Below are 26,500 nucleotides of genomic sequence, written 5' to 3' on the forward strand. Positions count from 1 at the left end.
ATGGATCTATACAACGAGCTTTGGCAGTTGTCTAAATTTTTTCTTTCTTCTATTCTAATTTAAAAATTTTTTCAATTAAGAAAAAATTTATCATAACAATAATAATGATAAAAAATTATTGTTAGGCCTTGAGCTCGATTCGAACCCGCGATCTTAAAATCAGTAGGCCGATATAACAACAAAAATTGTTAATACATCCCAGAGCACGGGGAAAAAAGTGTCAATAAAAAAAATATGACACTATGGCAGCATTGCCAACAAACAAGTCCAATTTTCACAGCCATTCTGCAACAATGTCGCAGTGTTGTGAATATCAATTGGCACGAACCAGAATAGAAGTAGGATTAATGAAGACAAAACAAAAAACCGCTGTGGTGGCTGAATGGTTATAGCAGCGGCGCCTAAACGTTGTCGATGAAGGAATTTAGCAGTTCCCGAAATGGATCTATACAACGAGCTTTGGCAGTTGTCTAAATTTTTTCTTTCTTCTATTCTAATTTAAAAATTTTTTCAATTAAGAAAAAATTTATCATAACAATAATAATGATAAAAAATTATTGTTAGGCCTTGAGCTCGATTCGAACCCGCGATCTTAAAATCAGTAGGCCGATATAACAACAAAAATTGTTAATACATCCCAGAGCACGGGGAAAAAAGTGTCAATAAAAAAAATATGACACTATGGCAGCATTGCCAACAAACAAGTCCAATTTTCACAGCCATTCTGCAACAGATGTCGCAGTGTTGTGAATATCAATTGGCACGAACCAGAATAGAAGTAGGATTAATGAAGACAAAACAAAAAACCGCTGTGGTGGCTGAATGGTTATAGCAGCGGCGCCTAAACGTTGCCGATGAAGGAATTTAGCAGTTCCCGAAATGGATCTATACAACGAGCTTTGGCAGTTGTCTAAATTTTTTCTTTCTTCTATTCTAATTTAAAAATTTTTTCAATTAAGAAAAAATTTATCATAACAATAATAATGATAAAAAATTATTGTTAGGCCTTGAGCTCGATTCGAACCCGCGATCTTAAAATCAGTAGGCCGATATAACAACAAAAATTGTTAAAATTAGGATATTTCAACATAAGGCATTTCAAGTGTATTGCCATGGACAAGCGAACTAGTTGAATCATTGGGAAGAAGAATGTGTAGAGAACCCAAGCTAAGTTTAAGCTACCGCTTAGAGGTTTACGCCGATCACTTTATCGGCGGCGGCGGCGGCGTAGGCACTATAATATATCGGCGGCGCCGTTGTATGCCGGTATTCTTACTTTAAAAAGCTTAATTTTTCTATTTAAAAACGGTTTTGTTTGTATGTATTTAAGGAAATCAACGTTTTGGCCATTTCGGAAAGATCCGGAGTTTTTGACCCAATGTCTCGTGGATCGTTCCAAAAATTTCAGGAGTGACTCCTTGCGGAGAGACTGTTCTTCGCTCATTTACTCCAGGGAGCCTCCGAACCCCGGTCTAAGGGACTGGTACTGCTGCGGCTGCCGAAAAAATTCATCTACTTAAAATGGTCACACTTTTTTTCTGTATGTCACGATTTTTTTACATCATTTGTGGCTCCTTGCTGGTCACGCACAAAGACGACTTACGGTTGCTATTAATGGTCTTTCAATACTCATGACTCTCGTGGAACAGTTTTAACGATTAGCACCAACGCTGGCCTATTGATGAACGCGCCAAACTGTTTTTTTGGCTGTTTTAAGAACTATAAATCCCGATGTGTGAACAGTAGCAATCCTGTCTACCACCAGTCGCTACCACGCCTCCTGACACCACATGCCATAACAGAAGCTATAGGACTACGACTTCCAACTCATACCTTCACCGACGTCACTTTCTTAGACGCTCTAGGTGTAGCTGCGAAGACTTTCTAACGAATTGTTTTTTCGCGCAGTCCAAGTGGATATCATTGCGTAACTCATAGGTGAAAATGTTATGATCCTTAAATAATTTAAATTTTACACCCTGGATAAATTTGTTTAAATGCAGACCAAAATTTGCAGATGTTTGCGTTCGAAACATTGATTTCAATAGCCTTCGTTAAACCAAAACCCCATTTTAGATGAAAGTCGACCGATTTTAAGTTGAAGGATGCTAAGGTTATATGCCCAGTGCAAACTGTTGTTTTCCGGCCTTTTGGTACAAGAATTCATTATGAATAACCGCGTAACTTCAGTTTTCATCCTACTTCGACTGTCCACTACGTTAGGGTAGTAGCACACTCGGTCATTTGTTCGACTGTATTGGGAAAGCTTTTGCTTCACCAATTTGAGTGTTCATGCGAAGGACAAAGCCTCGCCTGGTAAATATATTGTGGCGAATGTTGACATCACTAGGCTGTTAGTAAATAATCGCAACAACAAAACACAGCAAGCAGCGACACTTATGTAGAAGGCAACGAAGAGATTTCTCACACACACATACGAAGTCATCAGCCGAAGTAGTTACTCACACATACACACGCATATGGCTATCAGAAAAGCATCACTACAAATATACATGTACATAGTTGGTAACCAAGCATGAGATACAAATGTTCTCGAACTGTTCGCGAAATGACTATACCTTAGGAGAAATGGGCGAACGAGAAAACCGAGAGTATAAAAGCAGCGGAAGCTGGGGAATCAGTAATCGGTTTGATTTAAACGCGCTATTAGTTGCGAAGTGAAGTCTAGTTGTACTACTCCCAAAGTAGGCTAATAAAGAACATTTTGCAACAGAGAATATTGTAGTTATTTATTCGACAGTTCCGCGATTCGAACGTTAGCGGAAGGTTTCAAATAAGCGGAATTTCCCAAAATTCTTTACAATATATACCTACGTATTCGTATATATAACAGGAGCCGTAACGTGCATGTGATATTTAAACTTAGTTGATAGGCTAGAATCAATGTAATTCACTCCAAGTGACTAGTTGGGATAGGGCCGCCAACTTTAGAAAATGTCAAACCGGGAGACTTGGGTGTTGAATGATGAAGTGTTAAAATCAAAATTAACATTTCAGACGCAATTTTAAAGTTTGCAAATAAACAACATTTGTGCCATGAAAAGCTCTCAGTGAAAACCCATCTGCCTTGCAGATGCCGTTCGGAGTCGGCATAAAACATGTAGGCCCCGTCCGGCCGATTTGTAGGGAAAATCAATAGGAGCACGACGCAAATTGGAAGAGAAACTCGGCCTTAGATCTCTTCGGAGGTTATCGCGCCTTACATTTATTTTTATTTTAAATAAACAACAGATTTTTGAATATAAGGCCAAGCGATTTTTCAAACCCTTCTCATACGTAAATATATCTTCAACTTAAGTTTGAGGTGGGAATCATTTCAAAGGAGCGTTTAATCTCCTGGAACCTACTAAAGGATTTTGCTTCACTGATTTCGCTTATTATTTTAGCCAATCGGAATATAGAATTTTTTGTGAAAATCTGTACTTTTTCGGGTAATTTGCTTTTTTAACAACTTAAGGACAATTTGAAAACATGCTAGACTTGGGTCATTTTATTTGAATTCATTGTTCCTTATTATTTTTTTTTTTTAAGAATTATGCAAAGTGAGCATTTACATCTTTTATATAATTTTTCTTTTAGTGTTTTGTTTTAATAACTTGGTGACTTTGGTGATGCAAAATCCGTGATAAGCCGGCATGGAAAGCACCTGTTCTTTTAAAATAACTTTAAAACGATTAGAAAGAGTTAAGTTTCGCAATTGGATTCTTATAACTGGCAGCTATGCGCATCCGTTGATACCCATTTCGACTATATTGAGCCAATTTTCGACATGAACAATAAATGATCTAGTCGGTCTTAAATGAGAAGAAAATATAGTACCGCGCCAGACGCCGCCGCCACCGCCGCGCCGCTTATTTTGACATTCGGCGGCGGCGTGCGAAAAACGACGAAAATCGGCGGCGGCGGCGGCGTTTATCGGCGGCGTATATCTCTACTACCACTGCACCACGGCGGCTACTGATGCAGTTTAAGTGTTCAAAACATCTTTAGTAGTTCAAAAGTTAAGATTTAAGCAATGAAAAAACTCAAAAAGTGTGGTTCGCTTATTCGCGGCCTGCTTGCTTTTTCGTGAGAGGTGACCTTTAAGTTGGCGGGTATCTATTAGAAAGAAATTCGCTGGCACATACACTTCTTGTTGAACAGGAAGTTCCATAGATCTCTTAAGCTGAATAGCCGGAGTGGTTTCCTTGTAGTTCTTATTTTTTCTAGTGTGCCTCATAGCTTCACTCTATTAGTTTATATTTACATGAAGAGGGTTACTCACCACAAAATCACGCTTTACTAATGTATATACATTCTTACGGTACAACGAGTTCTAGAAGGCGATAATTCAATTTAATAATCTCATATCAGAAAGTTATATGAACGTATCCGTTTAAGAATATAGCATACAAAGTTTCTTGGAATACCTAAATTGTCCTATAACTACTCAAACATTTAAAAGGCTAAATTAAGACTTTCTTACCTAGCAGCTGATCGTTTTCGTTGAAATTCGTGTGAGGCTTCACCCTCTGCGCCCGTTAAACGGAGCCCATTGAAACTTTTATAGGTTTCTAGCTCATATTTTTTGATTAGCCTTTTGCTGGATTCCAATTTCCTTGATGGCATGTGTCTGCCTGGCACAATCGATAATTTCATTGTCATCAGCGTCACTTAATTTGCTTTTTTCTCGCCCTTCTCTCAGCAAATCAGTTGCATTACAATTTACATCAGCACACATGGAGTTGGCTTGTTGTTGTTGTGTTCCTTCCTGTAATTTGCGGGCAGTTTTATGTTGTTGATGAATTCTCTGCTGTATTGTCGTCGCATCATCACTGTAGCAGTTGGCATACATCATCAGCTCGGCAGGATTGTTTAAAGTGTTCATCTTCTCCTCGTCATACTCGTCGGAATTTGACAGTTCAGAGAAGATGTCAGAATCGTCGCAATCAAAGTAGCTGCTCTGTAAAAAGGATAACAAAAAAATTTGTTTTCATTAAATCATCCACTATGATTAAATAATAAAAAAAAAATAGATGACGAAGGGTAGCCAATTGGAGTTGTTTTTAAGAAAAACAAAAACACATCCTTAGAGAAAGTTCTCCACTATATAACACATGCGCCAATACATATATTTAGCACAATTCTATAGCGTAGTTTTTTCTTTCCTTACATGCTAAGAAAGTTGGGCTCGACACCAAGTGATGCTCATACAAATTTTAAATTGCCCTGGCTAAAATTTTCAATAACTGGGCCTTTTCAGTGAAACTCTCCCCTTCAGCTGGCAATGCTTTCTCCGACAAATATCATAATTAATTGGTTATCTAGCGAGGTGCACGAGTCATTCCGTCTTAGCGAAAACTGACACTGATTTGAAGCTATAAGGTGCAACAAGTCGTCCTCTTGCGATTTGGCCAGCCTGCAAGGTATCAATATTCTATAACAGCCAATCAGCAATGCCAGCGAAACTCTAGAAACATCCATTATCTGCGTTCCGTGTCGTAGTGAAATTTAAGGAAATAAAATGGCTGATGAGCTGGTACGTAATGGATACGGAGTAATTGGGTAGTCATTATGAGGGCATGGCTAAATCAACTCCTTAGATCTACTAACGTGCTCATATTAAATCGTTCCCTAAAAAGTCGGGCGAATAATAAGCGCGATAATAAACTTAATAATTATTATAATAGAATTGGCTGAACCAAGTTCTTTCAACATCATAGTTATGCGCTTAATCGCCTAAGACATTTTGGCCGTTTCGTAAGAAGTCACGCCAGCTATCCCTGTTTCGCGATAACGGAAGCTCCAATGGAGGTCAAGTCTTCCTGCAACTACTTCTGTTTAGTCGATTAAAATACTTTCCTGGAGGAGCGTCATCGCCCATTCGCATAACACGACCTAGCTAGCTTAACCTCTGGGCTTTATTCGCTGAACTGTCTTCATATTGTAAAACTTTAAAATCTTTTTCCTCTTAATGTAGTCAGTGCCACGCCCATTTTACAAACTGTTTCTGTTTTGATGTAAGTAAGTCTATATATATCTCGATTCCTTTATGCCTTTTCGTACAACCTATGGAAGCAGAGGAAGAGGGCGGCCCCCACTCCGCTTGAAGAACCAGCTGGAAAAATATTTTTTATTACCTTTGTATGACCAACTGGCGCCATTTAGAAGAGTGAAGAGGCGACTGACACGCCTTGTTGGTCGGCCATAACCGTTTAAGCGGTAAAGCGACAATTAAGTAAGTAAATTTACGTATAACCTTTATCCATTTAAAGTTATAATACCCTTGTGTAGAAGTACACGCTGGGTATAAAGACTTCCACTGATGCTGCATTCGCATCACCACATTTCTACAATTATCAAGTGTTGTATAATATTGATGAAGGCAAAATTTGTATCAATCAATAAGATATTTATGTGGAAAAAATGCTGTTTACATTTGGTTAGCGGTTGCTTCTCTCGTTGCAAATATAAAGGTTTTAGCCTGTGAAGTCTAGGGTAAATCTGCAGTATTTCAGCGTGGAACGCGGAATCGACCGATTTTTTCCACACCCCGCCAGAGCCTGGGGAACGCCGCAAATCTTGCCTAAACTGGCGCCACGAGTCCCTACTCTAGACTAAGGTAGACCTGATTTGTTTCCTGTTAGAAATGTCATAAGCAGTTTTTATACCTATGTAGTTATACAGTCATGCAAGCAAAGTGAGAATCCATCCATGCATACCGGGATGCTTTTGAGATTATTTCTGGACTGTTTGGGGATCATTCCACGAATATTTTGCAATAACTTTGGGATCATTTCTGGACTATATGAAATGTTACCGGAATTGCCTTAGGTAGTATTTCGAGATCATATTGGGAATGTTTTATAGATTATTAAACGATTATTTGCCGGATCCATTTCGACGATATTTCGATATCATTTTTGGCTCTTTTTCGGGACTAATTGAGAAGTTCTTGCTGTTGTTGTGAAGGCACTCCCCGAAGGTTTTGGGCAGTGTAATCTATGCTGATGGTCCTTTGTCAGATATATGTAGATCAGCTATGTACCGGTGACTAGCATAATTAAAGAACTAGCCCTATTTGATATAACCATGTTAAATCTTCTATGTCATCTCCTCCCCCACTCTCTTAGTTCCAAAAGAAACTTGAGATCGTCAGAGCATTGCCTGCTTGGCATGTACATGAAGCATCAAACTTGTAACAGGATTCGCTCCGGTATCACGTCAATAACAGGCGGATAACAACTCGTCTATAACAAAACGACAAACAGTCAATAATAAACCGATCATAAATTGATAACGGTACAGTGTACTCTCTCATAAGCGGACACCTCTCATAAGCGGACACCTCTCATAAGCGGACAAATTTGGTAGTCTCTTTAAGAGAGAGTCCTTTTAAGAGAGAGTACACTGTATATGGGTAATGGTAATGGATAATACGCCGGAAATCTCTCGATAAAAAATATATAAGACGCTGTTAACGATAGCAACCAAAAAAGGAGTTTCTCAAATAAGAAGTCTCGAAATAATAGCGAAATGGCTTCAAAAGCATAACGAAAAATCCCAACGAAGTTTTGAAATGGTCCCGAAATAATTCCGCAAAGGTCCCGAAGTAGACCTGATATGAATTCGCAGATATCCGACGAGTTCCCGAATTTTTTGAAGAATGGTGCCAAATTCATGTCAAAAAGAATAATTTGGAGAAACTTTAAAGACAGCCACGAATATTATATAAAAACTCGTGAAATAGTAGTGTAATAACTCACCTGTTATTTATGCTATGCCAAATAAACGTACAATGTGTTGTGATTTATAATCAATTCACAGGTATATTTATATCCTATGAACACAACCGCACTCGTCAACTTCTGTATATCTACTAACTATCTCTACTCTCGTTCATACATCAACTATCGCTCACCAACACCGACATATGTATATATATAGGTCTCTACATCTCTCCCTTATTTTTGAGTTTTCCTTCCAACTCCGCGATCAGATGTAGTGAGGATTGTTGATGATACTGTTCCGGCTCTATGCTGTAACCGACGTCGATGACGACCCATTTTGGGAAGACATGCCGTCTGTGATCTGTGTGGATGGTGTTGTTATGGTAGCGGTGGTGGTGGTTGGTCCCTCGGTATGCTCTCTTGCGATTGAAGAATTTTTGTTTCCGGTAACTGGCAGTCTTTTGATGTGGCTTATATTTCTCCTCACAGTCTTTCCGTTTGCAGTTACTGTTACCTCGTTCCCATTTACTTCTTGTACTTCATACTCTGTTTGGTCAAATGTTGGTGTAAGCTTGTGTGGGAATACAACATTCCGCAAGAGGACTTTGTCACCAACTTCGATGTCGGGTTCTTTTGCTCCTCGCTTCATATCTGCCTTCTCTTTCCCTTTCGCCTTGTTGATCATGTCTAGATCTCTAGCCGCTGAGTCTAGCATATCTTCTGTTAGGTCTTGTATTCCCGGAATCTTATCTCTGATGACGCGATTGAACATCAGTTCGGATGGTGATGACCCGGTCGTACCATGAGGCGTTACATTGTACATTAGCGTGAAGTTCTGAATCTCCTTTTAGTAATCTCTTTTGTTATTATGCGCTATTATTAAACGTTTTACCAACGACCGGTTCATGTTCTCGACCTCTCCGTTGGCTTGTGGCCAATATGGGGGTGTTGTGATTAATGTTATGTTGTTGGTTTGGCAGAAACTCTTAAACTCGGAGCTTACAAACTGCCTGCCATTGTCAGCTCTCAATGAATTTGGTATACCCAGCCGGCTAAATATTTCTTGCAAAATAGAAATGATTACTTCTGAAGTTATTCTTTTAGTGAACTTGACCTCTTAGTATCGGGAGTAATAATCAATCAGTACTACCACATATTCATCATTTGGAAGTGGACCGAGGAGATCGGTAGCAACACATTGCCACGGCCCATTCGGGAATGGGTGCCTGTGCATTGGGGCTGGTCTGTTGGGTTGAGAAACTATTAAACAATCTACGCATTCCTTTACGAACGATTCCGCATCTCTATCTATTAGCGGCCACCACACTTTGGACCGTAATCTCCGTTTCATGGCCGATTCTCCCGGATGTCCTTCATGAGCAAGCTGTAGTGTTTTTGCCCGTAGGGTTTTTGGGATAACAATGCGAGCACCTCGAAGCAAGATGTTGCCCATCGCTGATAATTCATATCGGAATGGGTAATAAATGTTGTTTTTGTTCACAGACCACAGGTCATTTTTAACATACGATATAGCGTCTATCAGTTCCTGATCCTTTGCACTTTCCGTCGCGATCTCATATATTCCCATAGCTGAAGGTACCGCGCTCTCGATTATATGAAAGATGTTATGGTTGTGATCGTTGTCAAACGTATTTGCTTTCTCGATTCTGCAAAGCCTGGACCGGAATCCGCTATGTTCTCCTTACCCGCGCGATATATTACCTTGAACTTGAACGGCTGTAAACGAAGTAGCCACCTCTCTATTCTGGCAGGAGGTTTCGAGGTTGGTTTGAAGATTGTTTCAAGCGGTTTGTGGTCAGTGACTAGTTCAAATTCCAAACCCATCAGATAATAATAATATCTCTCCACTGCCCATACTAGTGCAAGGCTTTCCTTCTCCGTTTGGGAGTATCGCTTCTCTGTGTCCGACAAGCTTTTGCTAGCGAATGATATGATTTGCGTCTCGCCCATTTTGTCGATTTGCAGTAATACAGCACCTAAAGCTACAGGACTGGCGTCTGCTATGACGCGCGTTCTTTTCTGTGGGTTAAAATATGCATATTTCGGTAGCTCCGACAGAGCTTGTTTTAGTTTATCGAATGCTTCCTGTTGACTACCATCCCAAACGAATTTACAATTTAGTTTCAGCAAACATCTTAGTGGTTCGGTGGTGCTGGCTAGGTCGGGAATAAATTTTCCTACGTATGTTACCAGTCCTAAAAAGCTTCTAACTTCTTCTTTCGATTGTGGGGCTCGAAACTCTTTTATCGTTTCGATTTTCTTCGGATCAGGTGCGATGCCTTCATCAGATAGTACATGGCCGAGGAATTTAAGTTGTCGTACCTTCCACACACATTTCGCTTCATTCAGCAATAAATTGTTACCTCTGCATATGTCCCGTACTTTGTTGACTGTCTCGTCGTGTTCCTGCTCTGTCTTTCCGAATATGATTATATCGTCTATATAGTTTAGCGCATTCTTGCAGGAGCATAATAGTTTTTCTATTATTCGTTGAAAAATTTCCGGAGCTGAGTTTATTCCAAACATCAATCTTTTGTATTGAAACAGACCCTTGTGTGAAATGAATGTGGTGATGTGGCGGCTGGACTCGTCTAACTCCAGCTGGTGGTAAGCCCACTTGAGGTCAATTCTTGAAAATAGTTTGGCTCCTCTCAACTTGGTCATAAACATGTCAAATGTGGGGAGTGGGTAATTCTCGCGTAATATGGCTTGATTTGCTCTGCGCATGTCTACGCATAGACGCATTTCGCCTCCTTCTTTAAATACGATCACTAGCGGTAATATCCACGATGTGGGTCCCTGGACTGGTTCTATAATGTCCTGAGCCAGCATCTGAGTTATTTTCTCTTCGACTTGTTTTTCTAAAGCTATAGGAATTCGACGCATCGCTTGTTGTACCGGCCTAACCGATGGATTTATTGAAAGTTTGATTTTTACTCCAACCATTTTTGGGAAGGTTTTTATTTCGTCTACCCGATTAACATTCACGCCCATCTTCAAGACCCCCAGTTGCATGGCAGTGTCGCGCCCCAATAGTGATTGGCATCCCCTTTCGATCACATAAAATGTAGCAATTCTTTCCATATTGTTTATTTCTATTGGTGCTTCGAACACCCGCAGAACATTTAAAGTTTGGCTTGATGCATACGACTGCAGCGTTGTTTCTTAACACTTTCCAATCGTTTTCACTTATCAGGTTCAATCGTGTACCCGAGTCGATGACCATTGATATGGCACACCCCCCAATACCGCATTTCAAATTTTCATCGCTTCTCATATCATCCACAACTTTAAAACAATTCAGTTCTCGAACCCCCTCTTCCTGTTCGTCCTCTTCCTTAACATTCCGAACCTTAACCGATTCTGATCGCCGCTTTTTCGGAGAACTGGGTACACCTCCACTAAATTTCCGCTTTTTTGTCTTGCATTTTCTTGCAAAGTGTCCCACTATGCCACATTTGTTGCACTTTAGATTTCTTGTTGGACACTTTGAGTCCTTGGCCCCATGCCCTTTTTGTCCGGACCTACTGCACTCATCCTTTTCGTTTTTACCGAATGTTTTGGCTGTGATCCTGTTAACCTTTTCTTCGTTTGCTTTTGAGCACATGGACCCCGACTGCTTACCAATCTGTTCAAAGATTTGGCAGGATTCAACTATTTCATCAAGACTTTGTTCTTTCTCTAGCAGCTTCCTTTTCAACTCAACAGGAGCCCAAGAGTCAATTATTTTATCTTTTAGGTAGATCTCAACAATTTCTGCCGCAGTTGTGCCAAACTCGCACTTCGATACTTGATGTCTCAGACGCAACAAATATTTGCTAAAATGTTTACCTTCGGTAGGGGACAAACTTCGAAATAGGTGCCTTTCAAAAGTAGAGTTGCGCTTTGGTGAAAAATAGTTGTTCAGTTTGTCTACTAGAACTTTGAATACATTTACTTCCCCACTGGATTCAACCAAAGCCCCCGGAATATTAAAAGCCACTTCTTGCAGCTGCGGACCCCCCAGATGTAACAACTTATTCTTCTTCTTCACTTCGTCCTTTATATCTTCCGCTTGAAGATATAAAGAGAAGGACCTATACCATTTCTCCCATTCTGAGCGTATCAACGCTTTGTCAATACTGTCGCACTGAAAGGGACGAATTTCGGTCATTTCGTTTATTTATGATCTTTTGGGGAAGTCAAATCTGAAATCAAATAATTATTTACTTTCATATGCCAAATTAAATTCGCAACTTCATTGTACTTATGATTTTTGGGTTTCCCCCCACTCGTATATTTAGTGCCTTTTGTGCTTGTGCCGCTAACAAAATTTAATTCGTCACCTCCACTTTGTTTCCAGGCGAAATTTAATTCGACCCTCTTATTTACTTCAATAATCAAAATGGATTTGGTTATTTTATTTAATTCGTTCGCACCGATTCGTCCGGCTGCGATTAAAGTCGAAATTTAATCCGGCACTTCAAATTTTCTCTTCGTCTTCCTTTTGGTATGACGTTTCGCTAACACAATTCAATGTGTCACAAATCTGCAATGGAACATTTATTCGTTATTCACTACCAAATGGTATAAAATACAACGAGTATTTTACTCGTCTGTTTGTTAATAGCATAAATTCGGTGAGTTTGTTCTCGTTCGGGAGTAACCCACGCCAAAAGAAAATGGCCGCAACTGCCGTTACTTCCAATTGCTAAATTTTCTTTTTCTTTTTAATTTCGGGCCACTGGATCCCATCCTCGTCGCCACTGTAATAACTCAACTGTTATTTATGCTATGCCAAATAAACGTACAATGTGTTGTGATTTATAATCAATTCACAGGTATATTCATATCCTATGAACACAACCGCACTCGTCAACTTCTGTATATCTACTAACTATCTCTACTCTCGTTCATACATCAACTATCGCTCACCAACACCGACATATGTATATATATAGGTCTCTACAAGTAGTATCTTCCTTTTCCAATTATCTCGAAAATAGTAAAAATTCTCAGAAATGAAGCCCCGAAATAGTTAAATTATTTCATCTCAACAAAGCTAAAATGTTTACCATGATTACCTGCCCAACAAATGTACAAAGCGCCATCGAAACGTTTCGGAACTGTACGATTGTTTTGTTCGCTATATTTCATTGCCTGTTTCGCAAATTTCATCATGTATCTCAAGATTTTGTGCAGTTTTGCACAATGCACTAAAGTGAGTTGTATTTCTGCACACTCTGAAAATGTTAAGTACGTTATTAATTTACAGAAACTGTAAGATAATAAATGTATTAATAGAACGATTATGAACAAATCTTTTTATTTTGCATACAAAACGGTTATTCTCTGTGAGAAGGCGCTTTCAGAGGTACCGTTTCCTTACTTTTAAGCTAAGGGCACGCCTAGCGGTACTACAATACGCCACACTTTTATGCCTACTAGATCAACTTTGTCGCTCATTGACGCGTCGCGTAATGCTGCTGCCACAAAGTCTGAATTCCCCCTTAACAATACGTGAAAATAAAATTTGTTTTTAATTCAAGGCCTTATCGTGTTTTCCGTAATGGAATCGGCAATCGTATGGAAAAAGTTTAAGTTACTGATCATATGAAAGAAAATATTGGCTTTGCGACATACGATCGTAATTTTTGACAATATGTAATAGATTCAAAATGAAATGTAATAGGAACTTGAGGCCCAAATGTCCCAGAAATTATTTATTTTCAAATATTTTTTTGGGTTGAAATAATGTGTGCGGAAATTAAGCATTGATGAAGATTGGATACATTCATATTCATTTTTTTATTGTTGTTTTCACCATATAGCCTCTGAATTAAGCCTGGAAGTGAATCTAGGCGATGTCGAAAGCTCTTGAAAGATAGAGTGCTAGTAAGGCCGTCTTTCCCCCCGCGGTAGGTATGCCTGTCGTAAAAGGCGACTAAAATACCAGAATAAAGGGGCTGCGTAGCGCAACCCTTTCAGGTTGCCAGGCCAATATGTAGCTTCTCCAAACCCAATTTTCAACCTCACCTATCCGTGGCGAAACCTGTTTCACTAAAAAACGAGGCTCTGGCGACCCCAAGCTCCGCATAGAACTTGGTGGTGGGGAGGGAGGGATGGCCTGAAGGTTTAATATGGCCATATAAATCGTTCCCGAGATTGTCGGGCTAGCACCTTAATGGTTCTGTGTTACCGGAGCGTACCGGATCTGTATTCGGCAAAGGACCATCACATCGATAACACTCCAAAAAGCCTTCGGGGAGTAACCTTATGGCTACAACAACAACAACAAGGCCGTCTTGTGGTTAGGGACTTAGGCATTAATTTATGACATTTAGACCGGAGCAGGTTCGAGGTAAATTAAGGAGGAAGAATCAGGCAGTGGTTTTGTTAGGAGAGAAGGAGCTGATTTCGATCATCGATTTTTTTCATACTTGAGGGTTTTTTAAGGTGGGTAGGTACTGTACTACTATATGGGGGTTCTTAGTATAGTGCGTAATTTATTTATGCTGTCCATGTTATCCCGGCGGTGGTGCTTTTTTAATTTAAGAAAACCATGCTGGTGCTGGAAATAGATTGAATAAGATAAAAAAAGAAGAGGAGTAGGGTTTTAAATGTCGTATCTTCTGGCTACGAGAGTGTTATCAGACAATGTGAACCCATTTGGCTCGCAGGCTTCAGCTTTAGTAACTTCTGTGGAGGTGATGGCAACAGCGGTTTGTCGTACTTGATGACTGGCCGTTTGGCAAATTATAAATTTTGAAACCAAAAATGTGTAAACTTACTATTAAGGTTAGTAAGGATACTCACAGTCCCTTCAAATATAAAAAATGTTTAATTACATTACCAATTCAAGATTGTGACCTTCCCTTTATATGTCACCAGTTTATTATTGACAATTTGAAACTATTTACATAGTTTCCAGCTTTCTTTTTACTCTTCAAGCACATATTTATTTTCCATACACTCAGAGAAAAACGCCGTTCTAAAATCCAGCACCACCGGACTTAATTCAAGCTCTTCATGTTCTTACTTTTTTGTTCTTGAAAAACGAACAACTTGTTCTTAAAACAACAACCTTGTTCTTGAACTGACACCATTTTCTTGAAAAGAGAACGGCTGGTCTTTAATTATGAACTAATGTTCTATTAATGAGAACGAATGTTCTTAAATAAGTTCAAGAAAAATGAAACGGTACAATTCGTATGCACTACAATGTTAAATACAACATTTGTCACGAGCTATCAAGCAGTTGTAGTGGGCCAGCTGTTATGATGTTGTGGTTGTGATCGTGTGGCGCGAGTTCGATCACCGTCAAACTGTGAATTTCTTTAAAACAATTTTTTTATGTTCTATTTTTTTACTCTTATTTTTCGTTCAGTTCCATTCACATATGCAGATGTAATTCTCAAACTTGTTATGAAATGCTTTAGGTATGTATGCAGATTATGTCTTCAAATAGGAATAACTTCTCAATAACAAAAATGAATGAAAAAATGCATATTATGCACTTTTTCTTAAGTTCTTGAATTTTAATAAAAATTTGTTTGTTATAAATATTTTTTATTTATGACAAAAAAATTATTATTAATAAAAAATAAATGGGTATCTATTCCAAAAAAAAAAAAAAAAATACTTTCCCCTCCTACCAAAGATCAATTGAATTGAGACCGAAAAATGTTAAATCGATCCCAAATCGTTCTCGAGGCGTGAGAACGAAAAATCTTAAATCAAGCCCACGTAGTGCTTAAAATGAGCACAGAAAGTTCACACATCAATACCAAACTGGTCATAAAATACGAACGGTGTGCTGGGAAAAACTGTTCTTAAAACAAGCCCATCGGTCACGAGTTAAGAAAAAACGTACTTAACAGACGTTTGTCAACGAATGTTCTTAATTTTGAACTTGTTTCGTTCGTTTTAGAACGATTTCTTCTTCGAGTGTACGGTTTTATACTCAGCTAAGCAGAGCTCACCGAGTATACTAATTTTGTTCGCATAACGATACCCCGTAATGGCATAAACTAATCGAGATATACATAGACTTCTATATATCAAAGTGATCTGGGCGAAAAAAGAAATTCATTTAGCCATGTCCGTCCGTCCATCCGTCTGTCCGACGGGTAACTGGAGTAAATTTTGAGGTATCGTGATGAAATTTGGTATGTAAGTTCCTGGGCACTCATCTCAGATTGCTATTTAAAATGAACGAAATCGGACTATAACCACGCCCACTTTTTCGATATCGAAAATTTCGCAAAAACTGATAAAGTGCGATAATTCATTACCAAAGATGGATAAAGCGATGAAACTTGGTAGGTGGGTTGCCCTTATGACACAGAATATAAAATTAGTAAAATTTTAGACAATAGGCGTGACACCGCCCATTTTTAAAAGAAGGTCATTTAAAAGTTTTGCAAGCTGTAATTTGGCTTAGCCTTCCTTGCTTGTTTGCTCAACAATTCAATGTGTGTTTATGCGAGTTTTTACGTTTTATTCACAATTACCAAAGGAATTAACATAAAGAGGTTTTTGGGAATTCCAAGCGAAACAAAAACAAAAAATATACACTGCGATAAATATACAAAGCTTTGGCTGTTGGTAAAATGACCAAATTAGAAGGGACTGTGAACAGCCTAAATGTTTTCGAAAGCCTTTTTTTGCTATCGAATGAGTTTTATTGACGACTTTTTGAGTACGCTCACTGAAATCGTAATACCAAATTACTGCTTATACGGACACGTATAACACGATACCAACTAAGCAGTTTTACGAGACGAGTAAATCGATCACGTAAGACACTAATAACTGTTTTAAATGAAAATACTGGATACAATTGTCACATCGAAGTCTGTACACTCACGGCAAAAAATTGTGGGAGTGAGCCCTAAGGAGAGTGGACCGCGACTGGTCCCTTTTTGTCTACAGTGGGGTATAATTGATCCCAAATCTAGTCTCTTATGGACACAGTTGGGATAAGTCAGTGTGAAATTACGATTTAAGAAGCGATTTTAAGAAGCAATATAACAAAACTGTAACGAAGTTGGTAAAATAAAATTAGAAATATTTAAACGGAATTGGAACAAATTATTTAGGAAAAATTGGGGCACCTTAAAAGAATAAAATTATTACGACAATTATTTGTTTATATAGCTTATTTATTATTAAAATAGTTTATTTATTATTAAAAGTGCTCATTTATTTGAAAAAACTCTTATCCTCTTATCTAGAACCTTTCATTTACAATAATTAAATAAAAACAAGTAAGAACGGGACTGTCTTCGGCTGTGCCGAAGACTTCATACCTTTCATGAATGGCGCTGAACAATAATCTTATCCCGTTCGTAATCTCCGAATAATCGGATGTATAAGATAAGAAATATATAGTGAACAGATCTGCACACCTTAACGATTTTTAAGATAAATATAAAATAAAAAACAGGTAGGTACTTTGTGTGAGGATGCAAAGTTTCTGGTTTTTTGTGGTCTGCGTGTAAAAACTATGACTACGAATCACGTATTTCAACAATATATGACGTAAACGTAACTATTTGATGAAATTTTATGAATTTTGAAGCTTCTAGCCGTAAAAAGGGGGCAAAAATTAGAGTTAATATGGGGTATATAATATATATACCACCGATCTCTATGATTTTTTCAGACAACAATATATGCTATATACGTAAGCATATGGTGGAATTTGAAGCGTCTAGCTGTTAAAAAGGGGCAGAAATTGCGCAAAGTTTCTTAACTGAACAACCGGTTGTATGAGATATATACTATATATACCATCGATCTCAATGATTTTTTCAGACAACAATATAATCTATACACGTAAACATTTGGTGAAAGTTGAAGCTTCTAGCTGTTAAAACGGGGAAGAAATTGCGCAAAGTTTCTTATCTGAACAATCGGTTGTATGGGATATATACTATATATACCACCGGTATCTATGATTTTCTCAGACAACAATATATGCTATACACGTAAGCATTTAGTGAAATTTGAACATATCTAAACGATTTTTAAGATAAATATAAAATAAAAAATAGGTAGGTAATCAGTGTGAGGATGCAAAGCTTCACGTTTTTTGTGGTCTGCATGTAAAAACTATGACTACGAATCACGTATTTCAAAAATATATGACGTAAACGTAACTATTTGATGAAATTTGATGAATTTTGAAGCTTCTAGCCGTAAAAAAGGGGCAAAAATGACAGTTTGTATGAAGTGTATAATATATATACCACCGATCTCTATAATTTTTTCAGACAACAATATATGCTATATCCGTAAGCATTTTGTGAAATTTGAAGCTTCTAGCTGTTAAAACGGGGCAGAAATTGCGCAAAGTTTCTTATCTGAACAATCGGTTGTATGAGATATATACTATATATACCACCGATCTCTATGATTTTTTCAGACAACAATATATGCTATATACGTAAGCATTTGGTGAAATTTGAAGCGTCTAGCTGTTAAAATGGGGTAGAAATTGCGAAAAGTTTCTTATCTGAACAATCGGTTGTATGAGATATATACTATATATACAACCGATCTCTATGATTTTTTCAGACAACAATCTATGCTATATACGTAAGCAATCGGTGAAATTTGAAGCTTATAGCTGTTAAAATGGGGTAGAAATTGCGAAAAGTTTCTTATCTGAACAATCGGTTGTATGAGATATATACTATATATACAACCGATCTCTATGATTTTTTCAGACAACAATATATGCTATATACGTAAGTATTCGGTGAAATTTGAAGCTTCTAGCTGTTAAAATGGGGCTAAAATTTGCCAAAAATATATATATATATACTATATATATATACTATATATACCACCATATATATACTATATATACCACCGATCTTTATGATTTTTTCAGACAACAATATATGCTATATACCTAAGCGTTCGTTGAAATTTGAAGCCTCTAGCTCTTAAAATGGGGCAGTAATTACGAAAAGTTCCTTATCTGAACAATCGGTTGTGGGGGATATATACTATATATATAACCGATCTCATCAATTTTTTCAGGCAACAATATGTGCAATATACGAAAGTATATGGTGAAGTTTGAAGCTTCAATCTGTTAAATTGGGTAAGATATTACAAAAATCCTCTTTTTCTGAAAAATCGGTTGTATGGAGGATATATGCTATAGTGGTCCGATCCGGTCGGTTCCGACAAATGTCTAATCGGACACCCAAATACACCCGCTCACCAAATTTTATCAAGATATCTCAAAAATTGAGGGACTAGTTTGCATACAAACCGACAGACGGACAGACGGACAGACGGACATGGCTAAATCAACTCAGCTCTTCAACCTGATTATTTCGGTATACTTAATGGTGGGTCTATCTATTTTCCTTTAAGGACTTACAATTTTCGGTTTCGTGACGAAATTAATATACCATTTCATTTTCATGAAAGGTATAAAAATAGGTAGGTAATCAGTGTGAGGATGCAAAGCTTCACGTTTTTTGTGGTCTGCATGTAAAAACTATGACTACGAATCACGTATTTCAAAAATATATGACGTAAACGTAACTATTTGATGAAATTTGATGAATTTTGAAGCTTCTAGCCGTAAAAAAGGGGCAAAAATGACAGTTTGTATGAAGAGTATAATATATATACCACCGATCTCTATAATTTTTTCAGTCAACAATATATGCTATATCCGTAAGCATTTTGTGAAATTTGAAGCTTCTAGCTGTTAAAACGGGGCAGAAATTGCGCAAAGTTTCTTATCTGAACAATCGGTTGTATGAGATATATACTATATATACCACCGATCTCTATGATTTTTTCAGACAACAATATATGCTATATACGTAAGCATTTGGTGAAATTTGAAGCTTCTAGCTGTTAAAATGGGGTAGAAATTGCGAAAAGTTTCTTATCTGAACAATCGGTTGTATGAGATATATACTATATATACAACCGATCTCTATGATTTTTTCAGACAACAATATATGCTATATACGTAAGTATTCGGTGAAATTTGAAGCTTCTAGCTGTTAAAATGGGGCTAAAATTTGCCAAAAATATATATATATATACTATATATACTATATATACCACCATATATATACTATATATACCACCGATCTTTATGATTTTTTCAGACAACAATATATGCTATATACCTAAGCATTCGTTGAAATTTGAAGCCTCTAGCTCTTAAAATGGGGCAGTAATTACGAGAAGTTCCTTATCTGAACAATCGGTTGTGGGGGATATATACTATATATACAACCGATCTCATCAATTTTTTCAGGCAACAATATGTGCAATATACGAAAGTATATGGTGAAGTTTGAAGCTTCAATCTGTTAAATTGGGTAAGATATTACAAAAATTCTCTTTTTCTGAAAAATCGGTTGTATGGAGGATATATGCTATAGTGGTCCGATCCGGTCGGTTCCGACAAATGTCTAATCGGACACCCAAATACACCCGCTCACCAAATTTTATCAAGATATCTCAAAAATTGAGGGACTAGTTTGCATACAAACAGACAGACGGACAGACGGACAGACGGACATGGCTAAATCAACTCAGCTCTTCAACCTGATTATTTCGGTATACTTAATGGTGGGTCTATCTATTTTCCTTTAAGGACTTACAATTTTCGGTTTCGTGACGAAATTAATATACCATTTCAATTTCATGAAAGGTATAAATATATCAAAACAAGGTACGGTGGTTTCTGTGTATGGTAAATAATAACTTATTCACCTACCTGGCATTCTAAGCAACGACAGTTATCACAAAGCGTACAGGACAATCCGATCAGCTCGGCTGCTTCTTTATAGAGCTCGTAATTGTTTTTTTGCCTTTGTTGTGACGATTTTAGCATTTGTAAATTTTCTTGCTGTTGATTGTTGTTATCATCATTTTCGCTCCAATTGCTCGATTTCATCTGTCGCTGATTTCGTTTCGTCCCACTACCTGCATCATTTGAATCAATTTTACTGTTCCAATAATATTTAACAATGTTGTTTAACGGCCCACAAGTTACCATTGCAGCCTTTGTGGCTGTTAACGCCGTTGATTCAGCAGCATTTGATTCCTTCACGCATGAGTTGGTACGACATTTATCGGGCGTTGTAAAACCGCTGCAGTGGATACACCCATTGTTATTAGTACTAAATAGAGACAAGTGAACCGTTATTTGATAGTTACAGATAACACTGAATCACAAATTCCAATTTTTTCTCTGCGCCAGAGACGCCATTATGAAATTCCTATGAAAAATCACCCCCTGATTCCGAAAATCAAGGTTATTTTTAGTTCTATGGTAACGTTTTTGAGATATTTACGAATTACCGTTTTTTCAAAAAAAAAAAAAAAAAAAAAAATGGGTCCACTTAATCATATAACTTAACAAGGGGGCAGACACACTTACTTGTAAGAATGTGCTGACACCACACTTCAACAAACACAAGCAAAGTCAACGATCCGATATCATATTGTGTAAGCAGACAAAATGCAATCCATGGGAACTGCAGCGTAAGCGATATGATATGCGGACAAAATGCAAGCCGTGTGATTCGCCACACAAGCGAAAACTATTATTTTGGCCAACCGTGGGAAGTGCAGTGTCAGCAATTATGAAATCACTTAGATTAATGTAGAAGCTTAGAGCTTAGGTTAAGTGAATGATAGAGTCAGTCTGTTTTTGACATTGAGCGGAAATAAATGGTAAATATTGTTAAGCGGAAAAACCTGTTTTTATTTGGATCTTTTCAGGTTGCAATGGGGCCGCGGGGCGGCCCCCAACTTTAACTTTTTGGAGCCCTAGTCCTTGGGCTCCTTAACTGGCGCCCGAGCAGGGACCCACTGGCAAGTGGTTTCTTCAAAAAGGACCTCCTTAAATGTGAGGTCCATAGTGATTAGTGACAAAGTGATAGTGATAGTGGAGTGCTAAGAAAAAAAATAATAATAGAAATTTTACCGATAAAGGAATAAAAAAATATAGAGAGGCAAGACCTCAGCTTAGATAATTTAAGGCTTGTACAGCCAATAACGAAAATACCAAAACCGAGATTCACCTTCGAGGGGACCCTCCGGTTATAACGATAGCTTAACTCTGCGATTCCCTTCGGGACCCTCCAGGGTATAAAAGCTCCTCTCCCCAGGAGAGCTAAAACGAATAATAAAAAAAAACAAGTGAATAACAAAAAGTCGAGTGAAAAGTGATGCTACACGCAGTAAATTACTACGTCCAATCTTAAAAGCCCTCAGAGGGCCATACAGGAATAATATTAAAAGAAGCGAGCCTGTGACCCCTAAGATCCTCTGGCGCGCGAATAAAATTCAACACGAAAATTTAAACATTTTATAAGTGAATTATCCTACGGCCCGACTATTGCTATTCCAAGTGCACGTATAATCACACTGGCTGGGTGAGTCCGTATACCTATACTTCTAGGACGGACCTCACCATACCAAAGGCCGAAAAATGGTTAACGACTCCTGTGACCGTGTCATGTACACAAAATTTTTTTTTTTGCAATATGCAACTTGCCGCTCCCTTCAGGATACGGCAAAAATTTCCTTCTGAAAAAGTTAACCCGAGCGTACACATAAGAACACACTTGGGCCGGCTTTAAAAGTTAACCCGAGCGTACACAAAAGAACACACTTGGGCCGGCTTATCCTTTTGTGAAGTTTCCAGGGTACACATCAGCGCACTCTGGAAACGGTCACTCGTTACTTGCGATACTTTCAGCGTACCCATAAGAACACGCTAAAGATTCGCAATATGTCCAGGGCGTTGTGGAGCAACTGTGCCTTAGTAGGTTGCCTTCAATCTGATTGTCGACGACTAAAAAGGAGTGACACAGCCTCCCCTGACCAAAACCATAATTATTTAAAGACTAATGTACTGTGAAACGCCAACTTGGTACATGTCGCCGTTGCCATAAGAACACGGTAAAAGTTTCACAAATGTAACTAAAGTCCTCTTTTTCTTTGCAGGAAACTGTCAAAGTGTAAGGACAACCTTAAAACTAAAACAAAAAACAAATAAATCGTCTGTGCTATAAGGACTATCCCGTCAGGTGATCGCGAACGCCAGTAAGTAACACAAAAAAAAATAATAAAAAACAATTTTTAAAGAGCCACCGTGTGCCAAATTAAAATTTAAAAATATATTTTTTAATCTCAAACAAAAATTTTTTTTTTATCTGAAATGGACGCTTTAGCCACGAAAGTTAATGAACTTAATGGGGGCATTAATGCTCTGCTCGAGCAGATTAGGCGGCTTGAGACACGCCTTGGGGGTATAGAAAGCAACGGTGTTGCTCTGAACTCTAGGCTAGGGGAAATTGAATGCAATAACGCGAGTTTAGAACAAAATCTTGCCAGAATCGATGAGCGATTGGGAAGAGTAGAACAGGGTGGCGTAAGAACGCAGCCACAGGGGGTATTGGCAGCGGTGCGAACACCACTGTCGGAGCAAGACCTAAAGGATATTGGCAGACTCCCCGACTGCGTGAAGGAGCTGCAAGTTTTTGAAGGCAGCCCTTCTCAATACATCTCTTGGGTTCACAGCGTTGAAGGAATTCTGTCGGACTACGATATCGTCAAGGAAAGGCCCCTGTATCGTGCCATCCTGCAACATATTAGGCAGAAAATCCGTGGCTTTGCCGATGCAGCACTGGTAGCATATAATGTTTTCGATAGCGATTGGGTAGAAATAAAAAGGGTATTATCACTGCATTACGCAGACAAAAGGGACATTAGGACTTTAGAGCACCAACTGAATCAGCTAGCTCAGAGAGGTTCAAAATTAGATGATTTCTACGCAACGGTCAATCATCAGTTGTCTCTAATAGTGAACAAAATCAAGTGCGATGACTATAGCCAGGAAACCGTGTCGGTCCTTGTGGAAACGTACCGTAACAGGGCACTCGATGTTTTCATACGTGGCCTCAGTCCAGAATTGTCACGTATGCTTATAGTGCAGAAGCCAAAAACACTGCCAGAAGCGTACACGGCCTGCCTTGACATCCAGAACCTAACGTTAAGGAACACAATAGTCCATGCAAACACTCCAAATAGAGTAGTTGTCCCCACCAATACCCTGTCGCAAGTTACTCAGAGACCACCGTTACCTCCTCGATCACGGTCTACATACAACTGGGCGAATCGGAACAATACTCAAGGGAATGGCCGGTCATCCTACAACAGATTCCAAGGCAATCAAGGGACGAACACCGCACCTCCTGCTAGACCCGCAGCCCCAAGAACAGCGGAAAGAATGGATGTCGACGACAGTGTTCAAACCAGACAGGTGAACTACATGAACCGACCGACGAATTACAACGCCTTCAAAAGGGGACCTGCATCATCGATTGAAAAGATGCCCAAACAGCAGAGGCTCTACAACATGGAAGCCAACAGCGCAGATGTAGAAAGCGGACCTTCGACGTATGCTGAATCGACAGAAGACAACTTCCAGCAGGTAAATTTTATGGCGGACGGGCCACCAGCCTATTTCATATGAGCACTACCGCGCAATCCAGTATACCCTATCTCACTTGTTTGACACCAAACAAAGTAGCCCTAAAGTTCTTAGTTGACACAGGGGCAAATAAAAATTTTATAAAACCTGAATTGGCAACTAATACAGTCCCAATCAATCCACCTTTCTCAGTAACCACCGTAGCGGGACCTGTAGTAATAAACAAAAAAATCAGCGGGAGATTTTTCCAAAATGCTGGTAACGAAGCTATGGTAACCTTTTACGCACTTCCTGGTTTAAGCTCGTTTGATGGGATAATAGGCGATGACACCCTCAAAGAACTGGGTGCCGTCATAGACAGGAAAAAACATGTCCTTACAATAGATCCCAATATAAGAATTCCGCTCAAAAACAAAGTCGTAGGAAGCCTAAATTTTTTCGAAACTGACGATATACCCGACGCAATTCTCCCAAGCCTAAAAGCCATGATAGAAAAGTATTCTCATTTGTTCGGTCCACTTAACATCAAATCAAATATTAAAACCACAGTTCGAGCTGAGATAAAGACTACCACGAATGAGCCCATATACACGAAAAGTTACCCATATCCTGCAAACATGAGGGAAGAGGTAGAAAAACAAATTACTGAGTTGCTTGAAGAAGGAATTATACGACCATCCAAAAGCCCGTACAATTCTCCTATTTGGGTAGTTCCGAAAAAACCCAAACCCTCTGGTGAAAAGCAGTATAGAATGGTAGTGGACTTCAAACGTCTGAATGCAGTCACCGTGCCAGACGCCTATCCTATCCCAGATATTAATGCAACGCTGGCCAGTTTAGGGAACGCAAAATATTTCACAACTATAGATCTGACCTCAGGCTTTCACCAAATCACAATGAAAGAAACAGATATACCCAAAACAGCGTTTTCAACAATGAATGGAAAGTACGAATTTCTGAGATTACCTTTTGGGTTAAAAAACGCTCCGGCTATATTACAGCGAATGATTGATGACGTTCTTAAAGAGTATATAGGGAGGATATGCTACGTGTATATCGACGACATTATTGTCTTTGGAAAAAGTACCGACGAACATTTAGTAAATTTAGAGATAGTGTTTAAACGGCTTGCGGATGCTAATTTGAGAGCGAATTTGGAAAAAACTAAGTTTATGAGAACGGAAGTAGAATTTCTGGGATATGTAATAACATCCGACGGGATGAAGGCAGATCCTTCAAAGGTCCAAGCTATAGAGAACCTCTCACCCCCAGAAACGCTTAAGGAACTAAAAAGCTTTTTGGGAATGACGTCGTATTACCGAAAGTTCATTCGAGATTACGCTAAGGTTGCTAAACCCTTGACCAATCTCACACGCGGTGAGAATTCGCAGGTCAAGGCAAACCAATCTAGAAGAGTGCGTATCAAAATGAATTCCGAGGCCCTTCAGGCCTTCGATACTCTAAAAAAACTACTCGTTTCCTCAGACATTCTCGCATTTCCAGATTTCGAAAAACCGTTCAACCTTACCACCGACGCCTCAAACTATGCCATTGGTGGGGTGCTATCCCAAGGAGAAACAGGGAAAGATCGACCCATCGCCTACATCTCAAGATCTTTAAGCAGAACAGAGGAAAACTATGCCACAAACGAGAAGGAAATGTTGGCTATAGTTTGGGCTCTAGACAACTTGAGATCCTACCTCTATGGGGCGAAAAAAGTTAGAATTTTCACTGACCACCAGCCTCTCACTTTTGCGTTAGGAAGTCGAAACTATAACGCCAAGTTGAAGAGGTGGAAGGCTAGAATAGAAGAGTATAACCACGAATTGATTTACACTCCTGGTAAATCGAATGTCGTGGCGGATGCTCTCTCCAGAATTCCATGCCAGGCAAACCATTTGACAGCACCATCGGAACCCAACGATGCACCAATAGAAGCTAGAAGTGACGAGGGGACAGCTCACAGTGCTGAACAGGATTCTTCGGACCTTATTCCACACGTTGAAGCCCCTTTGAACGTTTTCCGAAACCAAATAATTTTTACGGAGGGGAATGCAATGACTTGTGTTGAAAACCCACATCCAGGATTCACTCGTCATTATGTGAGACTAGATGTAATTGAAAAGTCCAGCTTAACCGAAGCCTTGAAGGAACGCCTAAACCCGGCACTCATAAATGGAATAAAGATTCCAGAAAGTTACTTACAACTCCTACAAGAAGTATATATAGAAAATTTCCTTTTATACAAAATTAGGATAACTCAGAGGGTGGTCGA

General features: G+C 38.8%; 1 protein-coding gene across 8 annotated transcripts in view; it reads right to left on the reverse strand.

Annotated features, from left to right (window-relative positions):
- The window catches only part of LOC137244515 (uncharacterized), a 304,677-nt gene that overhangs the window by 81,257 nt on the left and 196,920 nt on the right, over nucleotides 1–26,500 (reverse strand). For 5 of the 8 annotated variants that reach the window (XR_010951073.1, XR_010951070.1, XR_010951071.1 and 2 more), the window contains 2 exons: nucleotides 20,497–20,902; nucleotides 4,487–4,963 (listed from right to left, as the gene is read on the reverse strand). Coding sequence is in view for 2 of the 8 variants with exons in the window: in XM_067773590.1 (XP_067629691.1) it covers nucleotides 4,580–4,963; nucleotides 20,497–20,902 (790 nt within the window). In the remaining 6 variants the exon portion in view is untranslated. Of the gene's footprint in view, nucleotides 1–4,431; nucleotides 4,964–12,922; nucleotides 12,974–20,496; nucleotides 20,903–26,500 lie in introns of those variants that run through there. The other 3 variants (XR_010951074.1, XM_067773590.1, XM_067773591.1) reach the window with 3 other exon arrangements.

The sequence above is a fragment of the Eurosta solidaginis genome, chromosome 3, assembly GCF_040869045.1.
Source record: "Eurosta solidaginis isolate ZX-2024a chromosome 3, ASM4086904v1, whole genome shotgun sequence".
Taxonomy (NCBI): Eukaryota; Metazoa; Arthropoda; class Insecta; order Diptera; family Tephritidae; genus Eurosta; species Eurosta solidaginis.